Source organism: Silurus aristotelis (genome assembly GCF_946808225.1).
Source record: "Silurus aristotelis genome assembly, chromosome: 19".
NCBI classification, from domain to species: Eukaryota; Metazoa; Chordata; class Actinopteri; order Siluriformes; family Siluridae; genus Silurus; species Silurus aristotelis.
In genome coordinates, this window is record NC_139592.1 from 1,626,455 (window position 1) to 1,650,242 (window position 23,788).

General features: G+C 40.0%; 2 protein-coding genes across 4 annotated transcripts in view; both read right to left on the minus strand.

Moving 5' to 3' along the window:
- Positions 1–10,639, minus strand: part of top1b (DNA topoisomerase Ib) — a 21,067-nt gene extending 10,428 nt beyond the window's left edge. For both annotated transcript variants that reach the window (XR_014530159.1, XM_083520894.1), the window contains exons 1-8: positions 10,442–10,639; positions 10,118–10,142; positions 4,333–4,429; positions 2,139–2,247; positions 1,881–1,939; positions 730–813; positions 112–202; positions 1–17 (exon numbers count right to left, since the gene is read on the minus strand). The exon at positions 1–17 is cut by the window's left edge and continues 78 nt beyond it. Coding sequence is in view for 1 of the 2 variants with exons in the window: in XM_083520894.1 (XP_083377020.1) it covers positions 1–17; positions 112–202; positions 730–813; positions 1,881–1,939; positions 2,139–2,247; positions 4,333–4,429; positions 10,118–10,142; positions 10,442–10,468 (509 nt within the window). In the remaining variant the exon portion in view is untranslated. The remainder of the gene's footprint in view (positions 18–111; positions 203–729; positions 814–1,880; positions 1,940–2,138; positions 2,248–4,332; positions 4,430–10,117; positions 10,143–10,441) is intronic.
- Positions 10,640–14,869: 4,230 nt separating this feature from the next.
- LOC310741564 (protein spire homolog 1) lies at positions 14,870–22,993 on the minus strand. 2 transcript variants are annotated; one of them, XM_083569487.1, is made up of 16 exons: positions 22,569–22,993; positions 21,538–21,569; positions 21,285–21,464; positions 20,924–21,049; positions 20,366–20,428; positions 20,090–20,254; positions 18,702–18,785; positions 18,075–18,213; positions 17,075–17,208; positions 16,951–16,966; positions 16,702–16,838; positions 16,521–16,625; positions 15,652–15,719; positions 15,549–15,576; positions 15,136–15,263; positions 14,870–15,042 (listed from the first exon to the last, which is right to left on the minus strand). In XM_083569487.1, exons 1-16 carry the CDS (start codon positions 22,822–22,824, stop codon positions 14,871–14,873), a joined length of 1,833 nt encoding a protein of 610 aa, XP_083425613.1. In that variant the 5' UTR covers positions 22,825–22,993; the 3' UTR covers position 14,870. The 2 variants fall into 2 exon arrangements, with proteins under 2 accessions (XP_083425613.1, XP_083425612.1); XM_083569486.1 differs by having other exon boundaries at positions 16,951–16,996.
- Between the last annotated feature and the right edge of the window lie 795 nt (positions 22,994–23,788).

The following is a 23,788-nucleotide window of genomic DNA, read 5'->3' on the forward strand; positions in this document are numbered from 1 at the left end:
TTTTTCGGCTTTACGTCCTGCAAAAAATAAAAAATAAATAAAGGGTCAGGAGCCGACGAAGATCAGCTTTTTTTTTTTTTTTTTTAAATAAAAACCGTGTCAAATCTTTACCTCATCATAGTAGTCAAACTCTTCCTCCTGCTTCCGTTTTTTCACCTTGTTCTCCTTTTCCACTTTGATCTTTTTGGGTTTGTACTCGAGTCTGATTCAGGAGAACATGACCAGAAATAAAATAATGTAAATTTTCTCTATAAACTACACATTATAACTCAATAATTCACTTCAAATAGCATTAATATATTACACCATATACTACATGGTCAAAAGTATTGGGACACCCGACTTTTTCCCCATACGTGTGTGTGGTTCCTCCTCGAACGGTTCCCCCACAATCTCAAAAACAAGCTTCTGGAATCCCCTTCAATTAAACTATGTTCCAGCGTGAAGATATGCTTTCCACAGGTTGGAAGAAGTGGAACATCTGCTATAGAGCTCCTACCCTAATGATCACCTTTGGCGTGAATGTGAATGCACTCCAGGAACCTCCTCACCTCCATCAGTACCTGACTTTACAAATGGAGATTAAAACGTTGAATGGGACGTCCAAGAGGAAACGCACACTCGTACTCGGGTGTCCACAAACTTTTGGTCATATAGCGGAGTTACAGCGGGATGGGATTAAAAAAAAAAAATGACGATATTAAGAGCATCGATCGATCGATCACTCACTCTTCCTCATCCCTGTCTCTCTTCATCGGCTTCTCCGGCTTCGGAGAATATCCGTATCCGTTGTCCTCCTCTGTTTTGATGTGACTGCGTGTGAAGCAAACAACAAATTACCACCATTTTATATGCAATAATACGAAATTGACAGGAATATAACGAGTGTGTGATGTAAGAAACCCTCGGACACACAAAGTTCTCAAAGTGTAGGGCTGCAGCCCTCTAGTGGGGAATAAAGGGATTACAGGTCAGTGTGAATAGTGGATTGTGATTGGCTGAAAGGAGTTCAGACGTGAGTCCAGACTATTGATCACAGGTAGTTCTAAATAAAATGTTCTGCAACCATAGCAGTGGTGGATGAAGTACACAAACCATGTAGTTGAGTAAAAGTAGAGATTCAAAAGGTAAAATGTGACCCTTTAAACGTTCACTGGAGTAAAAATACAAACAATTCTTTCCATCAAATACATAAGTATCTAAAGTGGTGATTTATTATAACTATAAAATGTTCCTATGATCATTTTTATCACAAGACTCCACTTGATGACCTCAGTTCATGTGAAAAGACTCTGAATTGTAGCCAAACGATACATACAACATCTAATATCCTCATAATATGTCTTCTAAACGAGCCTTTAAGCTGCACTGAAGATTCTTCATATGGACCTCAATTCAGCACCTTTTCAGTACAATCACAGAAAACCTTTATAACATCACCTCAATCACAGGAACCAAATCAATAAGTGCTGTTTAACTCCACTCTCGGATTCATTTTAATGATCTCCACTCGATTCCTACGCACATGTCAACGCGTTTTTTTACGACAGTTTAGCGATACGGATTCTTCTGTGTTCTTTATACAGCAAAGCAACTGTTCGTTTATGAATGAATAAATTACAGGAATAAACAAAACTATTGTGTGTGACAGTTAAATTACGCTGAAATAAGTTGAACATCTCTTTAGGAATTAATGCTTTAAAATATATTAATAAATAAATAAACAACATCTTGATTACCCAAATAGGGTCTAACAAATGTAAACAAAACATTTCTATTTATTTACATTATTTTATCAATTAAATTCTGTGCGAATTTGATTGATTACATTAATAATACAATTTAAAAAGTTTTTTATTTATTTGTTAATTAATACATACCTCATGTAGCCGTTCTCCTTCTCACGCTTATGCTTCCCATTAGAGCTGTGTGATTTAATCTGCAGGAGAAATTAATGTGAACTAATAAATATCAAATACATACAGCAGGTGAGTCCAGATTGAGCCAGATATTAAAAACAGTCCTGGAACACGATACCAGACGTTAACCTGATCTCCATTAGGCCCCGAGCTACACGCTCGCTCTCTGTGCGTGTGTGTGTGTGTGTGTGTAAAAAGAGTTAGAAAGGAAGACTGCACCTTCTCTTCTCTCTTCTTTTCTTTGTGTCTCTCGGCACTGTCCTCCCTGTGTTTCACTCGCTCTTTCTCGCGGTCCTTGTGCTTCTTCTCAGACGAGTCTCTGTGCTCACTGTGGGGGGAGAGAGGGAGAGAGAGAGAGAGAGAGAGAGAGAGAGAGAGAGAGAGGAAATCAGAAGAACAGAGAGATGAGTGAGCAGGACGGCACTAACTAGATGGACGTCGGTTCTCTGTGTTACATCAAAGTCTTTTGTGTGAGCAGGATTTTCTTAAGTAAAGGAGCAGATCTTGAAGGAGGGATCGTGGTCTTGGAGAGCGTTCTGATGAACGTGTATGGGTGAAGGATGGCGTTTCGACGCGGCGGAAACGAGGCAGGCCGAAGCGTCTCGTGCGTTTTCAGACGCTTAAACACAGATGAGTGACTTTTTGGGAATCGTTTGAAAACGTGTTTTTTACGCCGTTTTCAAATTCAGAGCCCCAGAACGTTCTTCATATTTCAAGAAGCATGAAGATTAATTCGGGCTGTATTCAAGCCCCGATCAGTGAACAGTAAATATGCTGAACGGATACAAGTTTCCTCATGAAGTCTCAGGGTTTTCCTGGACATTGTTGCCAATATCTCACTCAATAGGAACAAATTTCTGATGCTAAGTTATTTTTTTTTTTTCTGTAAAGATGCGTTGGAATGATGTACTTTGTTAAAAGTGAATAAAATTGAATTGGCGCTCCCACCGCTCTCCAACTTCGAGTGAGTACAGACCTTTTAACATCACCCTGGAGAAGGTCCACCCGTCAATCATTATGCCCTAGGACACGCCCACTGCGCTGTGATTGGACAGGAAGCTAGGCGTGCCTCATCTCCGAGTTCGGGTTGAACCGCAGGGTTTTATTTTTTTGTATTATTAAAAACATTTATTACTTCAATCAATCGACTGCGGTAAGGTCAAAAGTATTTGGACGGCCACCCTGATGCCAGCATGGTGTTTACATTCACGGGATTTGGCAGACGCCCTTATTCATACTACTGAGCAGCTATGGGGTTAAGGGCCTTACTCAGGTGCCCAGAAGTGGCATCTTAGTGTGGCTGGGCTTTGAACTCGTGACATTCAGATTCAAAGTCCAATGCCTTAACCACTAACCTTCCGAAAATTCCCCTTCAATTGAACTAGGAGATCCAAACCTGTGTACAAAGCTCCATGAAGATCTGCTTTCCATGGTTTGGAAGATCTTCTGCTATAAACCCTAACACTGTTTGGATGAATGTGAACACACCCCAGGAACGTCCTCACCTTCTCACCTGATCAGTACCTGACTAACACTATTGTGGCTAAACAAAATCTATTGGAACATCTTCCCAGAAGACTGGAGATCATTAAAACAACACAATGTTTTCCAAACACCTAAAACCGAAGGTATTAAAAAAAATAAATAAATATATATATATATATATATATATATATATATATATATATATATATATATATATATATATATCTTATCTCTTATTGTTCTTATCTTCCTGCACAGCTAAAGTCACGCTTGTTTTGACTCCTGGCCACCATTTTATATTAAAACTACAAAAAGAGACGCTCAGACACTTCCGGGGTCACGTTCAGACGTGTCGAGGGATCCACGAATAACCGCCACTGGGAAGTGAAAAGGGCCGTAAAGAGGGCAATTGAAAGCAGCGTCAGACAAAGAGGACTTCAGTATCACACCGAGGGAGAAAGAAAGAAGATCAAAGCAACACAATGTTACACTTTGCCACAATATTAGGAACAGTGAGCGATTCTGTTTCATATTAATGTTGAAATGACTTCTTTTAATAGTATTTTTATGTAAACACTTTTCCTTCAGATACTCTGGATAAAGCACCGTTACACCTTCATTTACATACACCGTCTGCAAGATTGGAGTTTATCAGCAGTTTATTGGGAAAAATAAAAAATACAAAAAATTATATTAAAAAAATATATAATTAAATTAAATACTTAAATTATAAATATATATATTTTAGGTCTTGGAGACATTAATAAAAAAAATAAATTTACAATCAATAATAAAAAAAAAATATAAAAAAAACCACGCACACACTTAATCTACCTTCCAATATCAACCCCAGACAGAACAGCAGGACAGAACAGATACAGTGTGTATGAAAGAGAAGGGAATAAAGAGTGAACGTTTTCCTTTTTACCTGTTAGTGTACTTGGACTTCTCACGCTCTTTGTCTTTCTTGTGGTCTTTGTGCCGGTGCTCTTTGTCTTTATGCTTGTCTTTATGTTTGTGGGAATCTGTGATGATCAGGGGAAGAGAAGAGAGGGGGAGGAGGAATTAGAGAAGAACGTTAACGTCTGCCTCTTTAAGTCGGTCGGAGATGAACCTTCTAACTCTCGTACAAGTAACGCACAAGAAATAACGAGCAGCACTACAGCAGGGCACGTATAAAAACAAAACACACACATGAACATACAGTTCCTGTAAAAAGTGTCGTGTTTTATGGCGTTTGAGAGACACGTGTTCCTTTTGACTAAACAGATCTTTAAATGTCCAGATGTTACGCTGCATTTCCACTGAAAAATCCTCCTTTAGCTCCTTCACACGCTCGCAGCATCAGGACACTTCGTTTCTCCAAGCGTTCAGCTGAAACTCTTCGCCGTGTTTCTTCTCGCTAGATGTTCTTCCCTAGTGGGAGATTTTCCTGTTCATCTCAGAGCAGTTCAGTAGGATTGAGGTGTGGTGACTGGGCAGGCGGTTCCATGATAGATATCAAAACAGACGTCCGTTTTCTCTCTAAATAACATGTTCAGAACTCAGACGTGCGCCTGTCTGAAGACAGAACTTCATGGTGTTGAAGTGTGGAATGGGAGCCATGTTGGTTCAGGATTCCTTTCTCTTTCTGGAACATCTGCTCCAAAACAACCCTAAACCCATAAACTTCCACCTCCATGTGTGAGTGTGGGGGTGAGGGGGTCTGATCACATCTCTTCTGTTCTCTCGCACAAGTTCTACTGTCAAATTTGGACTCGTCTGTGCACAGAACTTTTTCAGTCGTTCATGTTTTCTTTGACGATTACTGACTTTGTTGCAAAGAACCTAAAAGGAACACGCCTGCGTTTTAAAAGTCATAAGGCACCAGGTGTTTCCACACTTTCCACAGCCACCACAGGTGTCTGAGAAGTAACTGTACTTGGCTTCAACAACAAAAGTGTTACAAGCGTGTAATAAGCTCACGTAGATCATGAAGTACTAACAGAACCTGGAGGAATGGATCAATAACCAATTAAACATCAGGAGTCCTACAACTTCCAAAAGTACGAACAGAGGAAGCAGTGAATAGTGTGTCATAAAAGCAGGAGCTGTTATGTATGAAGTAAAAGAGGTTATAATCATCTTATGCATGCTGAGAAATAACATTAGCTGTAGCATTTGTAGGAATTTAAATAGCAACAATACATAGTGGGGACATAAACATGCAATAAAACGTAAGAAAAATGGTGGATCAATAAATGAGAATTCTGATCAGGTGGTCATGAGCTCACATCCCACCAGCACCGCTACTGTAGCAGCAGTGTGAAATCTAATCTAACGGAAGTGGAGCATCGCGGGTAAGACATCGGATTTCTGATCAGGTGGTCATGAGTTTGAATCCCAGCAGTCGCCACTGCACGTGTAAAGTGCCGCATAAACGAATTAGCGCCGTATTTATTTCTATTTTACAGTTACTACTTCCATTAAGCGATTTCGTTAAAATGAACAGATGAATTTAGAAAATGTAGAAAATGATGTCTTTATGGAGTATCTGCAGTGTAACTAGTAACATTTGACACAAGCCATGTAACGTTTTAAGTATCACACAAAACTACAGTGTACGTGATAAAAACGAGTAATAAAACGTCAGATCTCGGTTTTAACGGTACGGAAAAACGTAAACGGGTTTTTAAGTACCAACGGTAATTCAATAAAACAACAACAACAACAACAACAACAACAACAAAAAAAACGCATCAGCAGCACTACAACGGCCAAAGTGTAGTATTATGGGATGGAATACACGGCACAGACTTCAAATCAAAATGACTTGTGTGTGATACAAGTATAGTATCATTTCAACATCACGACTTTACCACTAGACTTAAACATTGTACCGGAACAGTAACGCTGAAGATGATAGAAATGATTAGTGTAATATAATTATAAACAGATATTTAGTATATAAAGAGCAGTAATAAGAACTACAGTATTGAGCTGTTGAGTTAAAGGATTGAAGATGAAGTAGTAAAACACGAGTGTAAGAGTGACGCTAGTAATAGTACCAAGTTAGAACTAGTATTAAGACTCGCTAATGCCAGTAGTACTTTATAGTGCAGAAATGGTCTGCGGGATGACTGGTGATTTGGTCCACCGTGGCATTGATATGGGAAAATATCAATGCTGCTTGTTTTAATTTTCAAGCAGCTAAACGTTTGGAAATCAAGGTTTAGTTTGAAGTGTAAACTGATTATAGACGTAAATATCGAGGACCAGCTTCATGCCTGTTGGCGTGAACCTCGACTGTATCGATAAACGGGATCCTTTCTTTCCTGTTGCGCTCAAAGTGGAAATAAAAATCAATAAAACCGCATGATTACAGAATTTTTTTCTCTTCTGTTTACTTTAAACTACGGCGAAATCGAATAGACAACTTTAACTTCGTAGGAAATCGTTTGGGAAGTTTTGCTTTAAAAGCAGGAATAAAAGAGTGTATAGTTTATATAGTTGACTATAAAAGTTGTAATAAGTATTAATAATCAAACCATAAACTCTAGTGATTTACAGTATTAAATACTACAGTTACGTACAAATACGAGACCATTACCATAAACAGCCAGTTATTAAACTACAGATGTCTAAATGTCAAAGTGAAAAGTGTTGAATCATAAAAATGCAAATGAGTATTAATGCAGGAAGTAGTTCACAAAAGAGAAACAAGACTAGAGAGATGAAATTAGGAACAGCACTAATAACAACAGTATAAATCCTGAATATACTGAGCGTTAATTCCTATACGTTGAATAATAAAAGAAGCAGATTCGTTCATAATAATGTTAATATGAAATTATTCTTCTTTCGAGTCATAATTGTTTAATCAAGTAATAAATAGTATTAACCTCGTACATGTAAAATACAAATCTGGCAGTAGAAACAGGGAAAAAAAAATTTAAATAGTGAAGAAAATACGGTAATCACCCGTTAATCCCCCCCACCGTGGCTACGTTCCAAAACCGGCTGCGAAAAACGGAGGCCACCCCAAAAACGCTACTTTATGAACACAGTACTGTATTAACAATTACTTTCTATTAATAGATTTCATTGTTTCAACGTAAAAAACAACTCCCTATAAGTTTCTGCGATAAACCAAGGCGCGAGATTCCAAAAACGGTAAATTACTGTAATAGTGACAACAGAGGAACTCGAGTGTGAGGAATAAACAGTAGAACAGAAGACGATGGTGAGTAATAATGGTAATAATATAAGTAACAGATTCTCGTCAGTAATATTAAATACTGATGAAATTGTGAGGTACAAAAAGAAGAACTGGTTCCCCAGGTAGTAAAAGTAGTACTGAAGGAATCAACGTGAACATGTAATAAACTAAAAGATTACATTAGGAGTAACGGGTAAGTGGGTAGCAGTAGTATGAATTACGTGGCTAAAGGCTTCTTGGTGGTAATGAACAATATAAACTAGATTAAAGATAAAGAATCTTTAAATCAGGGATCCTTAAAACACCAAATAGTGCGTTTTGTGATCTCACGTAATCTTTGTATAAATATAAACTAAAATCGAGTTGATTACACCATCGTGCCGTCGAAGTCCAAATTCCGATTGGCTGATCAATATTCGCTAATTCACCTCGTAGCTTCTGAGATGATGGAATTTATTCTGTGATGTTCCTCTAATGTTTGGCGGAGGGAGGAACGCAATGTCTGGACATCTAACTGCACTTTAGTTTCCTCACAAAAGCTTTATCTACGTCTTATCACCCTGGACCATGAGAGCAGCAGACCCACTTAGTGTTTTAACAACAGAGTGTGTGTGCAGATAAACACAATCCTAAATGCGAATAAAGCGACATCAGAGTTTCTTGATTGGTGAACCTAAAGAGCTGCTTGAGGGCTGAAACTCACGTTCTTTACCTCGTTTTTTTACTGTTTCTTGCGCCACGTATTTGCATTTAACTTCAGATTGAATTGAATTATTGGGACACGTCTTTTTCCAGCCTGATGTGGTTTTTCCCTTCAAACTGTTCACAAAGTTGGAGGTACGCAATTGTACCGAACGCCTATATAAAGCTTTCCACACCAGGAAGATCTGCTTTCCATGGGCTGGAAGATGTGGAGGATCTCCTGCTATGAGAAAATCTATTGACCATCATTTGGAGTGAACGTGAACGCCAACTGAACCGTCTCAGTCTCTGTCTCGTTCAATACGTTTATCATTAACATGACTCCACGCAGGGTGCCAATACTTTTAAACTTCACGGATAAGAACGGACGGACGTCCAAAGACGGACTCGATCCAGACGACGCCTGCGTTCAAGCTCAGACGCTTCTTCCGGTTGAAGATTAAAAGTATTGGCACCTGCGTCCCGGGACGAGACACGACGAGACTCGTCCAACACGTCCTCCATCTAAACCCGAAGGGAAAAAAGAAGAGAAATAAAACTAAACAAAAAGACTGTGTGCATGAGATACGACTACAGACGTCCGTGTCTTCACTCAAGGTCGAAAGTTGTTTAATTTGCCTCATAACACACACAACGTAGCGTTTATACGCTCGAGACGTAGCGAAGTTCTAGATGGAAAAATGCATCCCGTGTTGTTTTTTTTTGCGTACCGTAAACGGGACGTCGTGTAAAACCGATAATCACCCATAGAAAAATAGATAAATAAAAGTTTCTGGGGTACGATTTTTTTTTAAGTCTGAAGTTAATTCTGGATAAAATCTCCAGCCAAAAAATGTCCAACTTTTTTTTTTTTATTACATAAAACCTTTCGATTTTTTTTTTTTTGGGGGGGGGGGGGGATTCGCTCAGTAATTCTCTTGGACTACACATTTTGCTGAAAGATAAAACCAAAATGAAAAATGTGACAAAGAAAAAGAAAGACAATCATGAATTTTTACACACAGGCCCTGGTTCAAGAAAATCTACTCTAGAGTTAAATAAAGGTGAAAAATTAGAGAGCAGAATGTGTGTGTACACAAACAACCCAGATTAGTTAAACTGTTGTAGTTGGATAAAGTAATTATAAATAAAAAGGATATAATGTTTATTAAAGGACAGACATTTAAAAAGCCATTTCCCCCTGCAGAGCCTCCATAACACTGCTGAGCGGCCGTGTCCCAAATCAGGCTCATCTCCCCTACATAGCAGGCCGCCTACAGTCACTAAGGTGGGCTATTGTTAAGTGTTTAACACCGTGAATCGGTTTAGTGCCAAACATAAATTTTACAATATTATAAAAATTGATTGGTGTCTAATTTTTTGATTAAAAAAATCCACCCTGGGCGGGTTGGTGCCCAAACGTGTAGCGCACTATGTAGTACCGGAGCACGCGGTTTGAGACGCGGCTCGTGGAAAGGAAAAGAAAATGGCGCAGAGACTAAGTCCTCAACCCCCAATTTGCCACTTTTAACCCCGAATTAAGGCCCTTTGGAGGCGTCGCTTCAGCCATGAACAACCAGGATTGCAAAAACCACCTACGGATGTGTCCAAATATCCGAGAAAATGTTCGAAATCACATGGACAAAGTGTGTTTTTGAGGCGTCGTTTTGAACAATAGGCGGCTGAGAGTGAGGGTGAGGGGACTTAGTCTCTGGGACGCCATTTCGCTTCTCGAAAAACTAACAGTCTCGCCGCTTCGCTTCACAGAAACACGGGCAGAAAACGAGCCTGAAACCGGCGTTGAAACCGATTTCTGCTCTCATTTCACACTCACCGTTTAGTCGAGCTCCAGACTCCACCTGCAAACACAGTTCATAAGTTAAATATCAGGTTTTTTTTTCTCCTTCATCTCCTCATTAGCACACATAAGACACAAAAAAATGTCACCTACAACATGGATTCGCTTCACCTCAAGCCGGGTTGAGCTTTTAAACATCCCCGGTACATTCATACACAACATTACAGGATTAGATTGCGATTAAAGCGCTTTAATTCGAGATTTTCAGGCCCTGCTTTTCGAGGAAAAAGGGAAATAAAGAACACACTGCTACACACACTGGGGTTTACTTCAGCTTTCATAGGAATCTGTAATAAATACCTGGTGGTGTCCGTGATCTCCGGTCATTGTGACGTGATTTCTTGACGAGATCGATTAGAGATAAAAAGCGAGACAAGAGTGAGACGGTGGAGAACGAGACGGAGCGAGAGAGAGTGGAGAAAAATAAAGATGCCGGTATCGAAAAAAAGCTCGGCAGAACTGAGACTTGAGCAATCGAGTCTCAGAGACCAAGTCCTGCTTACGTGCTTCTGCGCATGCGCGGAGCTGCTCGATTCAAAAAGAGTCGAAGCTTTACAAACGATTCCGAGTCCTGGTGAGGTGAAAAAGAGCGAGAGGGGGAAAAAAAAATAAATAAATGAATATGGAAGAAACAGAACAAGAAATATTAAAGAAATTAAAAAAAATTAAAAGAAAAGTAAGAAAAAAAAATTCCGGACATAACAGCAGAGTAAAACTTTCACATATCCCTGTGATTTTAGGAAGCTGAGTGTTAAGGGCCTTGCTCAAGGGCCCAACAGTGTCAGCTGATCAAATACCCAGAGCTACAGCTGAATTGTACTATTAAATATTTTAGGTATAGTTACACACGAATTCAAGGATTAAATCTTTATGAGCTGGTCACAGAAATCACAATAACTTAATCCTTTTTATTAGCAATGCATTAATTGTAATTACGAATAAATATTGCAAAAAATTAATAAAATCAGCAGGAAAGAAGCAGCCGGAATACTGGGGGAGTATCAATATGCGAAATATAAAAAATGTAAAAGAACTGCATTATAAATCAAACCACTTGACAAAAACATGATTTGATATTCTTTAATAAATAGCAAATAGCTTTTCTTTGATTTACATTTTAAAACTTTTACCGCATAAGTCTTGTACATAGATCCTTATCATTCAAAAAGGATAGACTCTATGAAATTGCATCATGAGGGTTGCCAGTTTAAGAAAAAGGAAGAAGAAAATTTCTGAAAGGAAAGAGGGTAAAAGGGCCTTAACCAATAAGCTACCACTTCAAAAAAATAAATAAAATAAAATTCAAAATCTGTGCAAAGATTAAAGAAGCCACAGTAACATCACAAAGCAAACATGAAACAAACCTGGTTACAGAAATACAATTTTCCATCACTTTAATCTTCTTATTTAAAGTATTTCAGTTATATAATTAGTGTAGCATCTTGTATTATGCTTAAATGTCTTGGTCTCGCTTTGTTGAGTTTTAACATTTCTACTAGAACACTTTCAATATTACATATAATAAATAAGAAAAAAGTTCAGTATCTTCAGCATCTGACACTCGATTGAGTCGAGAAAAAAAAAAAGAAAGAAATTTGCATACAAATTTGTCTGTACACCCAATTTCAATACAATATGTAAATACATTTAAATTAATATATAAAATACACTACAGTTAAACACAATACTTGAATAAACAAACGGGAAAAAAAAGAGGTTCTGTAAATATGTGGTTCAATATCAGGGGGTAAAAATAAAGTCTTGCTGTTATAGAAACGATGAAAACCCCACGGTGGTGTGAGAACTCACGGTTAGCATCCTGAAATGGATTAATTTCCCAGAACGGTTGATCCGAAAGTATTTCATTCCACTTACAAGACAATTAATAACCAAAAATAATGTTTATCCATTTAAAAAAAAAAAAAAACTTTATAGCTGCACTTGAAATTGTGCATTAGTTCCTGTTTTCACTCGTCTATGGAAAAAACACAGAACACATTGTTCCTAAAAAGGTCAGAAAAAAGGTAAATCTGCTTGTTTATGACTTGTTGTTTAATCCATTTACATGGAGGATCTTCTTGGTCAAGTCCTCTGTGAATGAACATTTCTTATAGAAATGATGACACTTCAGAGTGAGAGCTTCACCCCTGCACAACCACCAGAGCAACACCACCTGATCCAATCCCAGTTTTTACCTCACGTTATATTCTGACAGCAATGGTCCAAAAAAAAGTCTCAGTTCTCATGTATAGACTTTGGTAATCAACAGTAAAGAGAAAAAAATTTATCTGGAATGAGATGTTCAACAATCCGATATAGATACAAACTTTAGCTACACTTTATGAACAAAATGGTCGTTGGGATCCGCACTTGTGTTACAGCCAGGTTCTTCAATGGTTCTTTGGTTGACCTTCTCTAGAAACCCTTAAAAAGGTTGCCCACAGACCTGCAGACAGAACCCCATTATGAAGAAAAGCTTTTTTTATTGAATAAAATCATGAAGAATTAAAAAAAAATAATTCAGGATTCGTGAATGCTTCCATTTAAAAACCCTAAAAAAACGAAGAAAGTTTTACACATCATGTAGGAAGTCACATCCATAATCTTTTAAAAAGAACCCTTAAAAAGCCCAACACAACACAGTAACAAGTCTCAAAATAAAAAAAATTCTATACCTTAAAGCTTTAACGCACTCAATCAGTTGGAAATCCAACAGGAATACTGATTACATTTATGGCATTTGCCATTAGGTGCCCTGAAAATCCAAAATAATCCCGAATCCCACAAACCCAAATTAGTCCTGTTCCTTTAAGAAAGTTCTCCTAATATCAACTCCTAACTGTACGTGTATAAAAGACACCAGTCGCAGAATCAACCTCTTCCATTCAAACCGCTCCACCACCATGGGAAAGACCAAAGAGCTTTCAAAAGGACCTCAGGGATGAGATTGTAGACCTGCGCAAGGCTGGAATGGGTTTCAAGACCATCAGATTGTTGTCTTGGCGATACGTTTTGGTCATCGTCATGCTGGAAGACCCGTCCACCACCTATCTACAGTGTTGTGACTGAGACGAGGAGGAAAAGAGGAAGACCAAGGAGAAGGTTTATGGATGTGGTGAGGGAAGACATGCAGGTAGTTGGTGTGAAAGAGGCAGCTGTAGAGGACAGCGGGGGGGGGGGGGGGGGGTTGGAGACAGATGATCCGCTGTGGAGACCACCAAGAGGAGCAGCCAAAAACACTTATTCTTACAGAAGATCTTTAGTACTGTGCACATGTGTCAACTGCAGACTTTTTTTTTTCTTTTAAAAAGGTGCTGAACATGGTTAAATCCCTCAGGAACATATTAAGTGGCAGACCGCAAGTTTGCCAAAGTGACTAGCAGCTAACGCTAGCGCTATGGATTCTTTAGCGTTTTATGTCCAGCTTCAAGAATTTCTTGAAAAGGAGAAAATCCTGACAATAAGGAGACCAGTTAGGATCATATTTTTTACAAAATTAATTATTAAAATGTAACACACACGCGCACACACAGAACGGGGTCTAACAAATGTAGACAATTTTTGCATTCATTGAATTTGTGCCAGCGTATTCGATTTCAGTTTAATCAACATAAATTATTGCATAAATAATAAACTGCGTTAATAAAAAAAAAACCGACTTAACTTTCTTTCGGCTTCTCCCATTAGGGGTCGCCACAGCGGATCCTCCGCATGTTATATATAAAATATAAAAACTTACACACGAGCAGTTGAGGGTTAAAGCCATTCCTCAAGGGGGCAGCAGTGGCAACGTCCTGATGATGGGACTTGATCTTCTGATCCAAGACACCAAGCTACCACGTTCCCAATGGTTGCTTTAGTAACAAATCTACTATGGCCACCACAGTAATCAGTATGTAAAACAAATACCATTTCATTTCTGCCAACAAATCAGGAGTGAGATTGCTTAAAGTACGCTCCACAGATGGGAGTCATTCCATATTTGCATAAAGTTAAACTTTTTTCCACCCACATGAAGTCACCAACCCTGAGGGCACAAGCAGTCAGTGATCAAGAATTCTCTCCTCGTCTGGTCACTTAATGTAGGCGAGAAAGGAGCTTACAAGAGAAGCATATTTTCTAAAAACAGCCCCCACTATAAGTTTTCCTCTTCACTGAAGGACAGGAACCTCCACAGAATCCCAAAAACTCACTGAAGACCTGGATGTAAAGGAACAGATCCAATTTCCTCCTATTTCTCTAAATTAATAAACTAAACTTAATCCATACTGGTTATGTTAGTTTTTATTTATTTTTTACCCCCACCCCCAAAAAACACAAGAACACGATCAAATACGAAAAAAAATCAAGTATTTATTTCCATTCTGAGATTTAAAATAATAAAAAAAGCTAATATTCTAAACAACGAGGACACTTGATACCGAATGCCGTTGTGCTCCAGCAGCCCGAAATAAATAAACAAATAAATAAATAAACAAACAAGCCAACGCAACAAGACACACACCTCTACAGTGACTGGTGTCAGAAGGAACAGTGCTGAAGGGGGCTTAAAAGCACCTTAATTAAAACATGGAATGTGGAAAAGAGGAAAATAAATAAATAAATAAGTCACCCACAAACGCACAACAGCCGACGAACGTGACGCAGCGTCCCGCGTTCGTAACTTCGTTCGATCAGAAACGAATAAAAAGCTCAAACAGAAGGTGGACGCAAGAAAGAGTGGCCGAGTTTATATTTCTCGAGGAGCTTTAATGGTGAAAGGTGGCGCCAGAGAGCTGCAGGCCTCCAGAAGGAGCTCCTGACATCTGACACACATGTCCTGGAAATGCCAGTCTCTCATAGCCAAAGCGTGAGGAGCATGAGAACCAGAGACACGAGATGACACCAGGACCAGAGGAACCCTGAACACCACAAAATTGACCTTCACTCATCACGCCGGTGTGGCCAAAGCCACAGATCCAATTCATGCCATTTGTAAGGGATCAGTCACTCACCTGGATGGATCCCACGACCAGCGCTCGTTCCAGAAGTTTCTCTGACTTTCCTCAGACTCTTTTTTCAAAACGATCATCTTGAAGAAGCTTACAGGCAGGTTGATGCACCATTTGAAAGGTAGACGCAGCTTTGGCATGGAAGGAAATAAAAAAAAAATAAAAAAATCAAGTTAATACACAATCTCGTCAAAAGTATTAGGACACCTGATGTTCTCCATCCCCCAGGCTAGACCATGGATGATCTGATTAATATGTTGCATGCCAAACATCTCACAGAATGACCTCAGGAGCATGAAGCTGTTATTGTTAAAAACATACGTAGTAAAAGTCTCCTCGGTAAACAATACTAAAGCACCAAGTTACATTAAGGGAAAGATGGAAATTTCTTATTACCCCAATGCATAAAAACTTACCTCGAAGCAACACTCTGGACACACAACCCTGACAAGAGAAGACAAGACATCATTAGAACCGGTTAGCCAGGCTAGGTGACATATCAGAACGGTCAAAACATACCGATTGCACAGAGAACAGAAGTTGTGCCAGGTGAAATATAAACTTCTCTTCGCACAGCATGAACAAACCTGTGGATGAGAAAGGAAAAAAACAAACAAAAAAAACAAGGCCTGTGTGTGAAACGACTGCATCGTTGCTTTGGCCAAGTGAGCAGTGTCTACTTCGCGTTAACATCAAAGTCATGTGCCGTAGGTTTGATTTGCACGGACTGAATTGGAAAAATGTTATATGCAGATTTAATATGTTCCATTTCCTTGTTAATGTGACCAGGTTTAAATCATGTTGCTGTAATCTGATTGGTCGAGAAAAGCTCAGACTATGATCCGATTAAGATTGTTATTACGAAGGTCAAGAATCCACTCGTCCATTCAGATACGGCAACACGTATTCGACTCCTCCTGTCAAATTCCCCCCCAATTATACAAATCGATATTAAAACACAACGCAGTATATTGTGAATTAGAAGGTAGAAAGTTCAATTAACACTAAACAACAACAACAATCACTGGTTATAACAAACAATGCCTCCGTGTCTGCCCATCTGTCTGTCTGCCCACAGGCCCACCCGTCTGTCTGCTTGCCCGTCTGTCCGCCCACCCGGTCTCTGTCCACTACCAAGGAAAAATTTTTTTTTTAAATCCATGTCCATGCGCAAAATCAGACAAAACAGTTTAGTGTTTTCCCGCTCAAAAATGGAAAGTGTCGTTTACCATCTTTTCATTCAACATTTTCAAAGTGCTTCACGTCAACGAAGAAGGGACTTGGCTCTAGGACGTGTGCATCGACCGAACAGATAAACAGCATAAATGAACTAAAGGGCTAAAATTATGCACTCAATTTTAAGCGATCCCCCCGAACCAACTACTCACCCTCCAGTTCTCGTGTGCATCATCTGATGACGTCCCCTCGGTCCTGTAGTGTGTTTTGACGACATCATCGATTGTATTGGGAACAGAAACTTTGCTCTTCATTGCCTTTTAGAACACACACACACAGTGCTCGAAGATCTACTCAAATGATCAGAAACAGGCACAATCCTTTTTCACTTACTAGCTCTCGGACCTCCAGATTGCTGGGTAAGGAGCATGCACGCCGTTTCGCTCGGGGAATCCTGCACTCTCCCAACAAGTTCAGTGGTGTAGAGGAGATAGCTGGAGAAGCGCTCAGATTCTTCATGGAAGAATCGGCTGAAGAACATCACAGCACGTTTAGTTAGTCTTTAGGATCACAGACATTGTGGCGATCCTCTTTTGCAGGAAGTAATAAAGAACTCATTTGGAATAAAAATTTTATTCTTACCGGTGTAACTGTGTTCCTGTGGTGGAGAACCGCTTTTACACATGTCCTGGTTGAACACAATACACAGAGTTAACAGGAATAAATATGAAAAATGTTAAATATTAAAGCAGTGCTCTGCACTTACTCTGCACTGCGCCCCCTGCTGGCCCGAGCTTTGTACTGCATTCAGAAAGGAGGAAGAGTCTTTAAGGCACTTTAGGGCTTTCACTGGAGACGTTCTGTCTTCCACCACAAGAGATGGAGATCCGATTACCTTATCTGCAGAGCCAAAAAATGGCTTAAAATGTATCAGTCCTAATTAAATGCAGGTCTGGTAAAAAATAAATAAATTAAGCTGCGTTTAACTCGGAAGTGGAAAGTCATAACCAAATCACATCACTCTAAATACTAAAAGTATGGGAGGTGGTTAAGTAATTAGACTTTGGATCAGGTGATCACAAGTTCAAATCCCAGCACCACCTAGCTGCTACTGCTGGGCCCTTGAGCAAGGCCCTTAACCCTCAACTGCTTGATTTTAAGTCACTCTGGATAAAAGTGTCTTCCAAATGCTTTAAAATGTACCAGTTGGTATCTAGGTCTCAGGACTACTTCTCTAACACGCCAACAGATGGCAGCAAAAGGTTGCACACAGTCACAGGGAGCACCGACCTCTAAAGGTCGGTGCGCCAAAAGAGGTCGTCAGGAGCTGTGCAAATGGTGCCTCAGTCACCAAGCCCTCCTCACACGCGAGTTTCTCACCAGAAACATCCTGATCTCACTTCCCTACTCGCCAGATTTGGCTCCTGCAGACTTCGGCCTCTTCCTTAAGATGACCACTGGAGGCGCTGTATTGCTGTGCATGGGGACTATTTTAAAGGCGATGGTGTGGAAATGTAGATAAGAAAAGTTGTTTCTTCTAAACAAAGCGAGTCTCCAAACTCTTTGGTATCACCTCATAAACCTGAGCCAACTTGGTGGTTTTCATGCGAATACTTTCTAAAGTTTACAGTCCACCCTGTGAGCAGCCACGCTGACTTGAGCTCATTTGCTAAACCTGGGCCTGAATTTCCTACCAGGCATTCAGATGCCCAAAATTCTGAGTTTTTAAGCTCAAACTGAACGAAGCACAAGGACACACACGCTACCTTTTCTCAGGAGTCTGCTTTGACAGGAGGACAGGAGCTTCAGCGGGTCAGTGGATCTGATTTCCTGCATCAGCAGTTCATGCAGACTGACCTCGTGTTTCAGGTTCTGGATTCTCGGGTTAACTTTTCTCTCCGAGACCTGAACAACAGGGAGACACTTCATCCAGTTTTCCACCACAGAGACCACACAAGAATAATTAAACACACATGTAAGGATAAAATGCTGAATATACATTATATGGCCAAAAGTTTGTGGACACCTGAACATAATTCAACATTTAGTCTCCATTTGCTTTTATAATGAGCTCCACTCTCCTGGGAAGAACACTAGTTTTTTGTCAAGTTTCCTTCAGCCATAATCGTGTTAGTAAAGTCAGATACTGAACAGCGTTCACATTCATCCCATCAGGGTTAGAGCTTTATAGCAGGAGATCTTCCACATCATCTAACTCATGTAAAGCAGATCTTCATGGAGCTGGAGTCATGGTTTGTATCCTATACAATTGTGTGCCTTCAAGTTTTGGGAAGAAGCACAAGAGACTGAAAATGGCAGGTGTCCCAATACTTTTGGCCATACACCATATTAGTGCTGAACGATTTCTAAAAACAATCAGAAGAGAAACGGACCGGACGCAGTTTCGGACCCGAGCGAATGACGTCCAGCAGCGCTTGATGAGGATCAGCTCCTCGATCTCCACCAGCGTTCAACAACTTTACATCAAAACATCATTCATGTGTAAAGAGCGGAATAAAGTGTATAAATCACCAGGAAACAAAGACTTTAAATTACAGCTAATTTGATTTCACACACACACACACACACACACACACACACACACACACACACACACACACACACAAAAATTAAAATCAGTCTTCAAGTGAAAATTCCAGCAACAAAAACACATTAACAAATAAAATTCTGCTTTTTTTTGTTTGTGTTACAGCATCAGATATCCGATACGTTTTCTCCCATCAGACTATTGTTTTTTTCAGGTATAAACCCAAAACCGATCCCAGGTCCTGGATCGCCGCCTTCTTCAAACAATTCTAATGTAAATTAGTTTTTTTCTTTTTAATGTAATGGATTTTTTCTTCAATTGCAAAATTCTAAATTTGTAATTCTTTCACAACAAACTTATTACATTTTCAATTTCATCTATGCCATTTGGCAGATGCTCTTCTCCAGAACAACTAAATAATTGAGGGATAAGGGCCTTGCTCAAGGGCCCAGCTTGGTGGTGCTGGGATTTAACCTAGTCACCTTCAGAGAGACAATTCAGAGTCTAAAGCCTTACCAGCACTAGTGAGGTATAAACTCTCAATTCTCCAGGATCTGAGGACCTTTACTAATTACCTGGAGGCAAAAGGTGGACCAGATGTTATTCTTGGGGACTCAAAATCCAACATGGGAGCGATAGATAGTAGTTAGATTTCTTTCCCTCACTAATATATACACTGATCAGCCAGAACATTATGACCACCTTCCTAATATTGTGTTGGTCCCCGTTTCACTGCTAGAACAGTCGTGACCTGTAGATCATCAACAACATGAACTTCTTCAGAAGTTCTGTTGGATCGGACCACACAGACCAGCCTTCGCTCTCCACGTGTATCAATGAGCCTCAGCCGCCCACGACGCCGGTTCACCATGGTTCCTTCCATGAAGCACTTTTGATAGACACCGACCACTGCAGACCAGGAACATCTCAAGAGCTGCAGTTTTGGAGATTCAGTTGCTGCCTATTATATCCTACAGACCAACATGATGATCAGTGTTCACATCACCACAATAACTGGAGGAAACCTTTCTGGTAACTGTTGATGGTCATGGCTTGGGTTCACAAACTTTCAAGCATCACTGTGTGGAACAATAGATATGAAGGAATACAAGCAGAGGATTCAAGTGGAGGCTTCATACGTGCAAATGATCTCAGTTACTCCAAAAATTGCAATTTAGAAGAGAACCACACACACGATGCTCATCGACAAGGAACCAAACTGTACATCAGGACCTTGACTTTGCGCAGTGTGTAGCGTCGGAGCTGGATGTCCTGCAGGAGTTGGCTGAAAGGAGACGAGTCGACCGGCAGAGACACACCGGAGTTCACTTTGTTTCTGGGAGGATGAAGGACGACTCCTTTGCTCAACTCATCCATCAGGTGCTTCCAGGTGAACCCCTGCATGATGTTGAACACAGTACAGTGATGCAGAGAGACATTTCCTGGAGCAAAGTGCTCAGACTTTAAATCAGATGTTCAGAAAAAGAAATGGATTTCTGTGTTCCTCACCCAGTTAGTCGTCAGATCCGGCACCAGACTGTTCTCCGATTCCATAATCAGATTCTGCAGACTCTAAAAAAAAAAAAGATAATTAAAAATAAATAAGTAAATTGATCACATTAATACACAGAACAAATTATCAGACCTGGGCGATTCTGCTGATACACGCTCTCAGATTCTCATTGCTGATTTTGTAAATCAAATACAAGTTCCATTAAAGAAGAAGATTCAAAAATGTATATTCAAAATATTGAAAGACAGACAGACTGAAAAACCAAAACAAATAGGTGCCTTTTTTGCCCATTTGTCTGACAAAGAAACAGAGACGGGCAGATGGGACAGACAGCCAAGCCAAATTTGTCTCTTGAAACAAGACAGATGGGCAAACCAGGAGACAGACTGAGAAACCAGGAGACAGACGAAAAACAAAACAAGAGAAAGACAGACAATGACTGGTGAACCAATAGATAGAAACAGACAGACAGAAGCCTGAAACAAGACAGACAGGATCAAAAGACACAGATTTTCATCACACAGAGAGAAAATGTTTAGCCATGTGTTTCTTACCTCCTGGCTTTGCTGGATGATCTGCAGATAGTTGCACAGCTCGATGGTGTGCGAGTAAAGCGTAGCACACACACTCCTGTAATGCTGAGCGGCCTGACTCGAGTTATAGAGACGCTCTTCACAAACCTGCACCAGGACAAAGAAGGTTTCATCAAACTAACGTTACTGTGTGAGCAACTGGATCACACTGCTGTACCTCATAAACATCAGGAGACACGAATGACATCATACAGACTTCAGAAACAAAAGTTTTGGGACTGTGAACCACTCAACATCCAACAATCACCAAACATAGGATCAAAAGACCTTTAAGAAAAAAAAAAAAAAGGTTTAAAAGAGGACAAAGTGGTGAAACCTCTACCTGCAGGACCTCGGAGACGGTGCATATGGGCTGGAGACAGCGTTCAGAACCCAGTCTGATGTCCACCTTGGTCATCTGATCCACCAGCAGCTCCAGGGTCTCGTCTAGCTCTCGCTCTACGTCTGCACCGAGGCCCCAGTCCAGGCACGAATACATCAGACGTCCAATGTAGTCCAACGTCTACAAACACACTGCTCATCCTGAGTGTTTCAGACACGCAGCTAATATTTATGAGGTTAAACCTGATGCTTACCTGAGCCTCAGTCTCGATTACAAACTGGTGTTCTGTTCAGAGACGAGAAACAGTCACCGGGGGGGGAAACAGTGAAGTAAGAGATGTGGAGACAAAAAACAAAATGTATATTTTTAGCACACACACACACGACATGAATCATAAGGTGTTCATGATGACTGCATCCCAGGCCTCCTCACCTCACCTACATCGGGACCTACCTGACTTTACGAACATCCTTGTGGCCAGTGGAACATCTTCCCAGCAGAGTGGAGCTTATTAGAACAGCAAATGGGGACTCATTGTGGAATCAGAAATTTAATAGCCACCAAACGTGCTGGAACAGTGGTTCTTACCCTGAATCCTGAATCGTTTCCATAGTAACAGCCCATTCAGGAAGTGCACAGAATACATTATAATAACTGATCAAAAATTAAAGTAAAAAATTTTTTGGAGATACAATCTTCATGGAAGGAGTCTCCAGTGTACACAACGTCTACATTTACTTTCATCTGCAGGACAACTGAGATGTGCGTGTTTTAAACTGAAGATCAATTGGAAAAGAAATAGAGGCTGAATGGGGATGAATGTTTATAGCTGCTATAAGACAAGTGCAAACAGGAACATAAAATGAACACAAAACAAAAACCACTAGAACACATGTCTTCCACCAGGGTCGCGCGACCCCTAGGGGGTCTGCAACGGTACTGCAGGGGGTCCACTAATTAAATGTTGAAATGCAAATGCAAATAAATAAATAAATAAATAAATAAAAAGGGTGAAAAACGCAAACAAAAACAACATTTTCTAAGTATAATTATTACATTAAAGTTCTATTAAGCTGATGTTCATGGAAAAAAATAGTAAAAGGAAACTGTAAGAACCCCTGATACATTTTGTCTCCATCACCTAAGGGGCCCTTGAAAAACTTTGAAGGCCCCTGCTAGAACATGAAAAAATATCAGGACCCAAAAGGTTAAGAAACTTTTCAAACAACTTCATAGGCTTCACGTGTACTTTCCTGAGAGAAGGTAGAAATCTGGAACTCATACCCGCTTTGCTGTGCTCCATTCTCAAAGAAATGTTGCCATCCGGAGAGAGAAAAATCCCCTCAGGTCCTGGGAGCCTGAAGCTCTTCCACGAGCTGTAACTCTGTCCATCATTGAGTTGAAGTTTCCTGTGAAGCAGTGAGCAGAGCTGATAGCAGAGCGCCCAGGCCTGCTCCTCACACACTGGCTGCTCATGCACACACAGGACGTTCCTCAGAGAGAGCTGACAGCAGCCTGAAGAAAACAAGACCTCCTCCATAACCTCCAATTCATCAATCACAAAGAAATTATCAACAATCTCAAGTTTAGAACCAGTGGCTTGATCACAACTACTGAAATACTGAAGCTGCTCGAGTCTTCCTCACACTTTAATCATGACCTTCTGCTGGTCTCCTCGAGCAGCTTCAGCTTCATCACCTGACATCCTAATTAGATAATGAGGAGCCTCAGGTGTGTTAGAGCAGGATCAGAGGAACTTCTGCACGATTTTGGAATATCTTGTGAAATAATAGTGATAAGTGGAAAAAAAATCATTACCATCAGAAAGTTTCTAATCCCAAGTCAAATGTATTAGGACACTTTCCCACCCTGATGTGGTTCTTCTTGGAGGCACACATTTGTGTAGAACGTCTTTGGATGCAGTATGAAATTTGCCTTTACTCGAACTTGAAGATCCAAACCTGTTCCAGCATGACGACTGTCTACAAAGCCATGGTTTGGAAGATCTTGAGTCACCTGCTTTAGAGCTCTGATCTCAACCTTGTTGGACAATCAATGTGAACACTGACTGCACTCCAGACCTCCTCACTTCCTCACCGACATCATGACCTGACTTTATAATTACCATTACAGCTGAATGAATCTCCACAAAACGTAGTGGAACATCTTCCCAGAAGACTGGAGCTCGTTATAACACAATGTGGGAAAAAAAGAGAGATCTCCACAAACGTTTGATCTTCTAATGTTGTCATGATGTTCAGATTGTGGAAATGATAGAAAATTATTTGAGTTTGAAAATCAAGGTATAAACTGATCAAAGCAATTCGATCTTATAAGAAGAATAAAAGAACAAAGTCAGATTTATTATTTATTTATTTAAAAAATAAATCCTTTTATTTTAAGGTTTGAAGGTCCAGAAAGTCCAGAAAAGCTGCTCGATATTCATCAGTTCCTATATTTTTCTTTTTCTTCTTCTTTTTCATTAATAGCTCCAGGAAGTCAGC

Excerpts from the sequence above, each read along its gene's own strand:
- LOC310741564 (XM_083569486.1), bottom strand. The coding sequence starts at position 22,824 with ATGGAGGAGGTCTTGTTTTCTTCAGGCTGCTGTCAGCTCTCTCTGAGG. Across the intron at positions 20,255-20,365 it reads CGGATCTGACGACTAACTGG|GGGTTCACCTGGAAGCACCT; the intron begins GTGAGGAACACA and ends AACATCATGCAG. Across the intron at positions 15,720-16,520 it reads ATGCACACGAGAACTGGAGG|GTTTGTTCATGCTGTGCGAA; the intron begins GTGAGTAGTTGG and ends TCTCATCCACAG.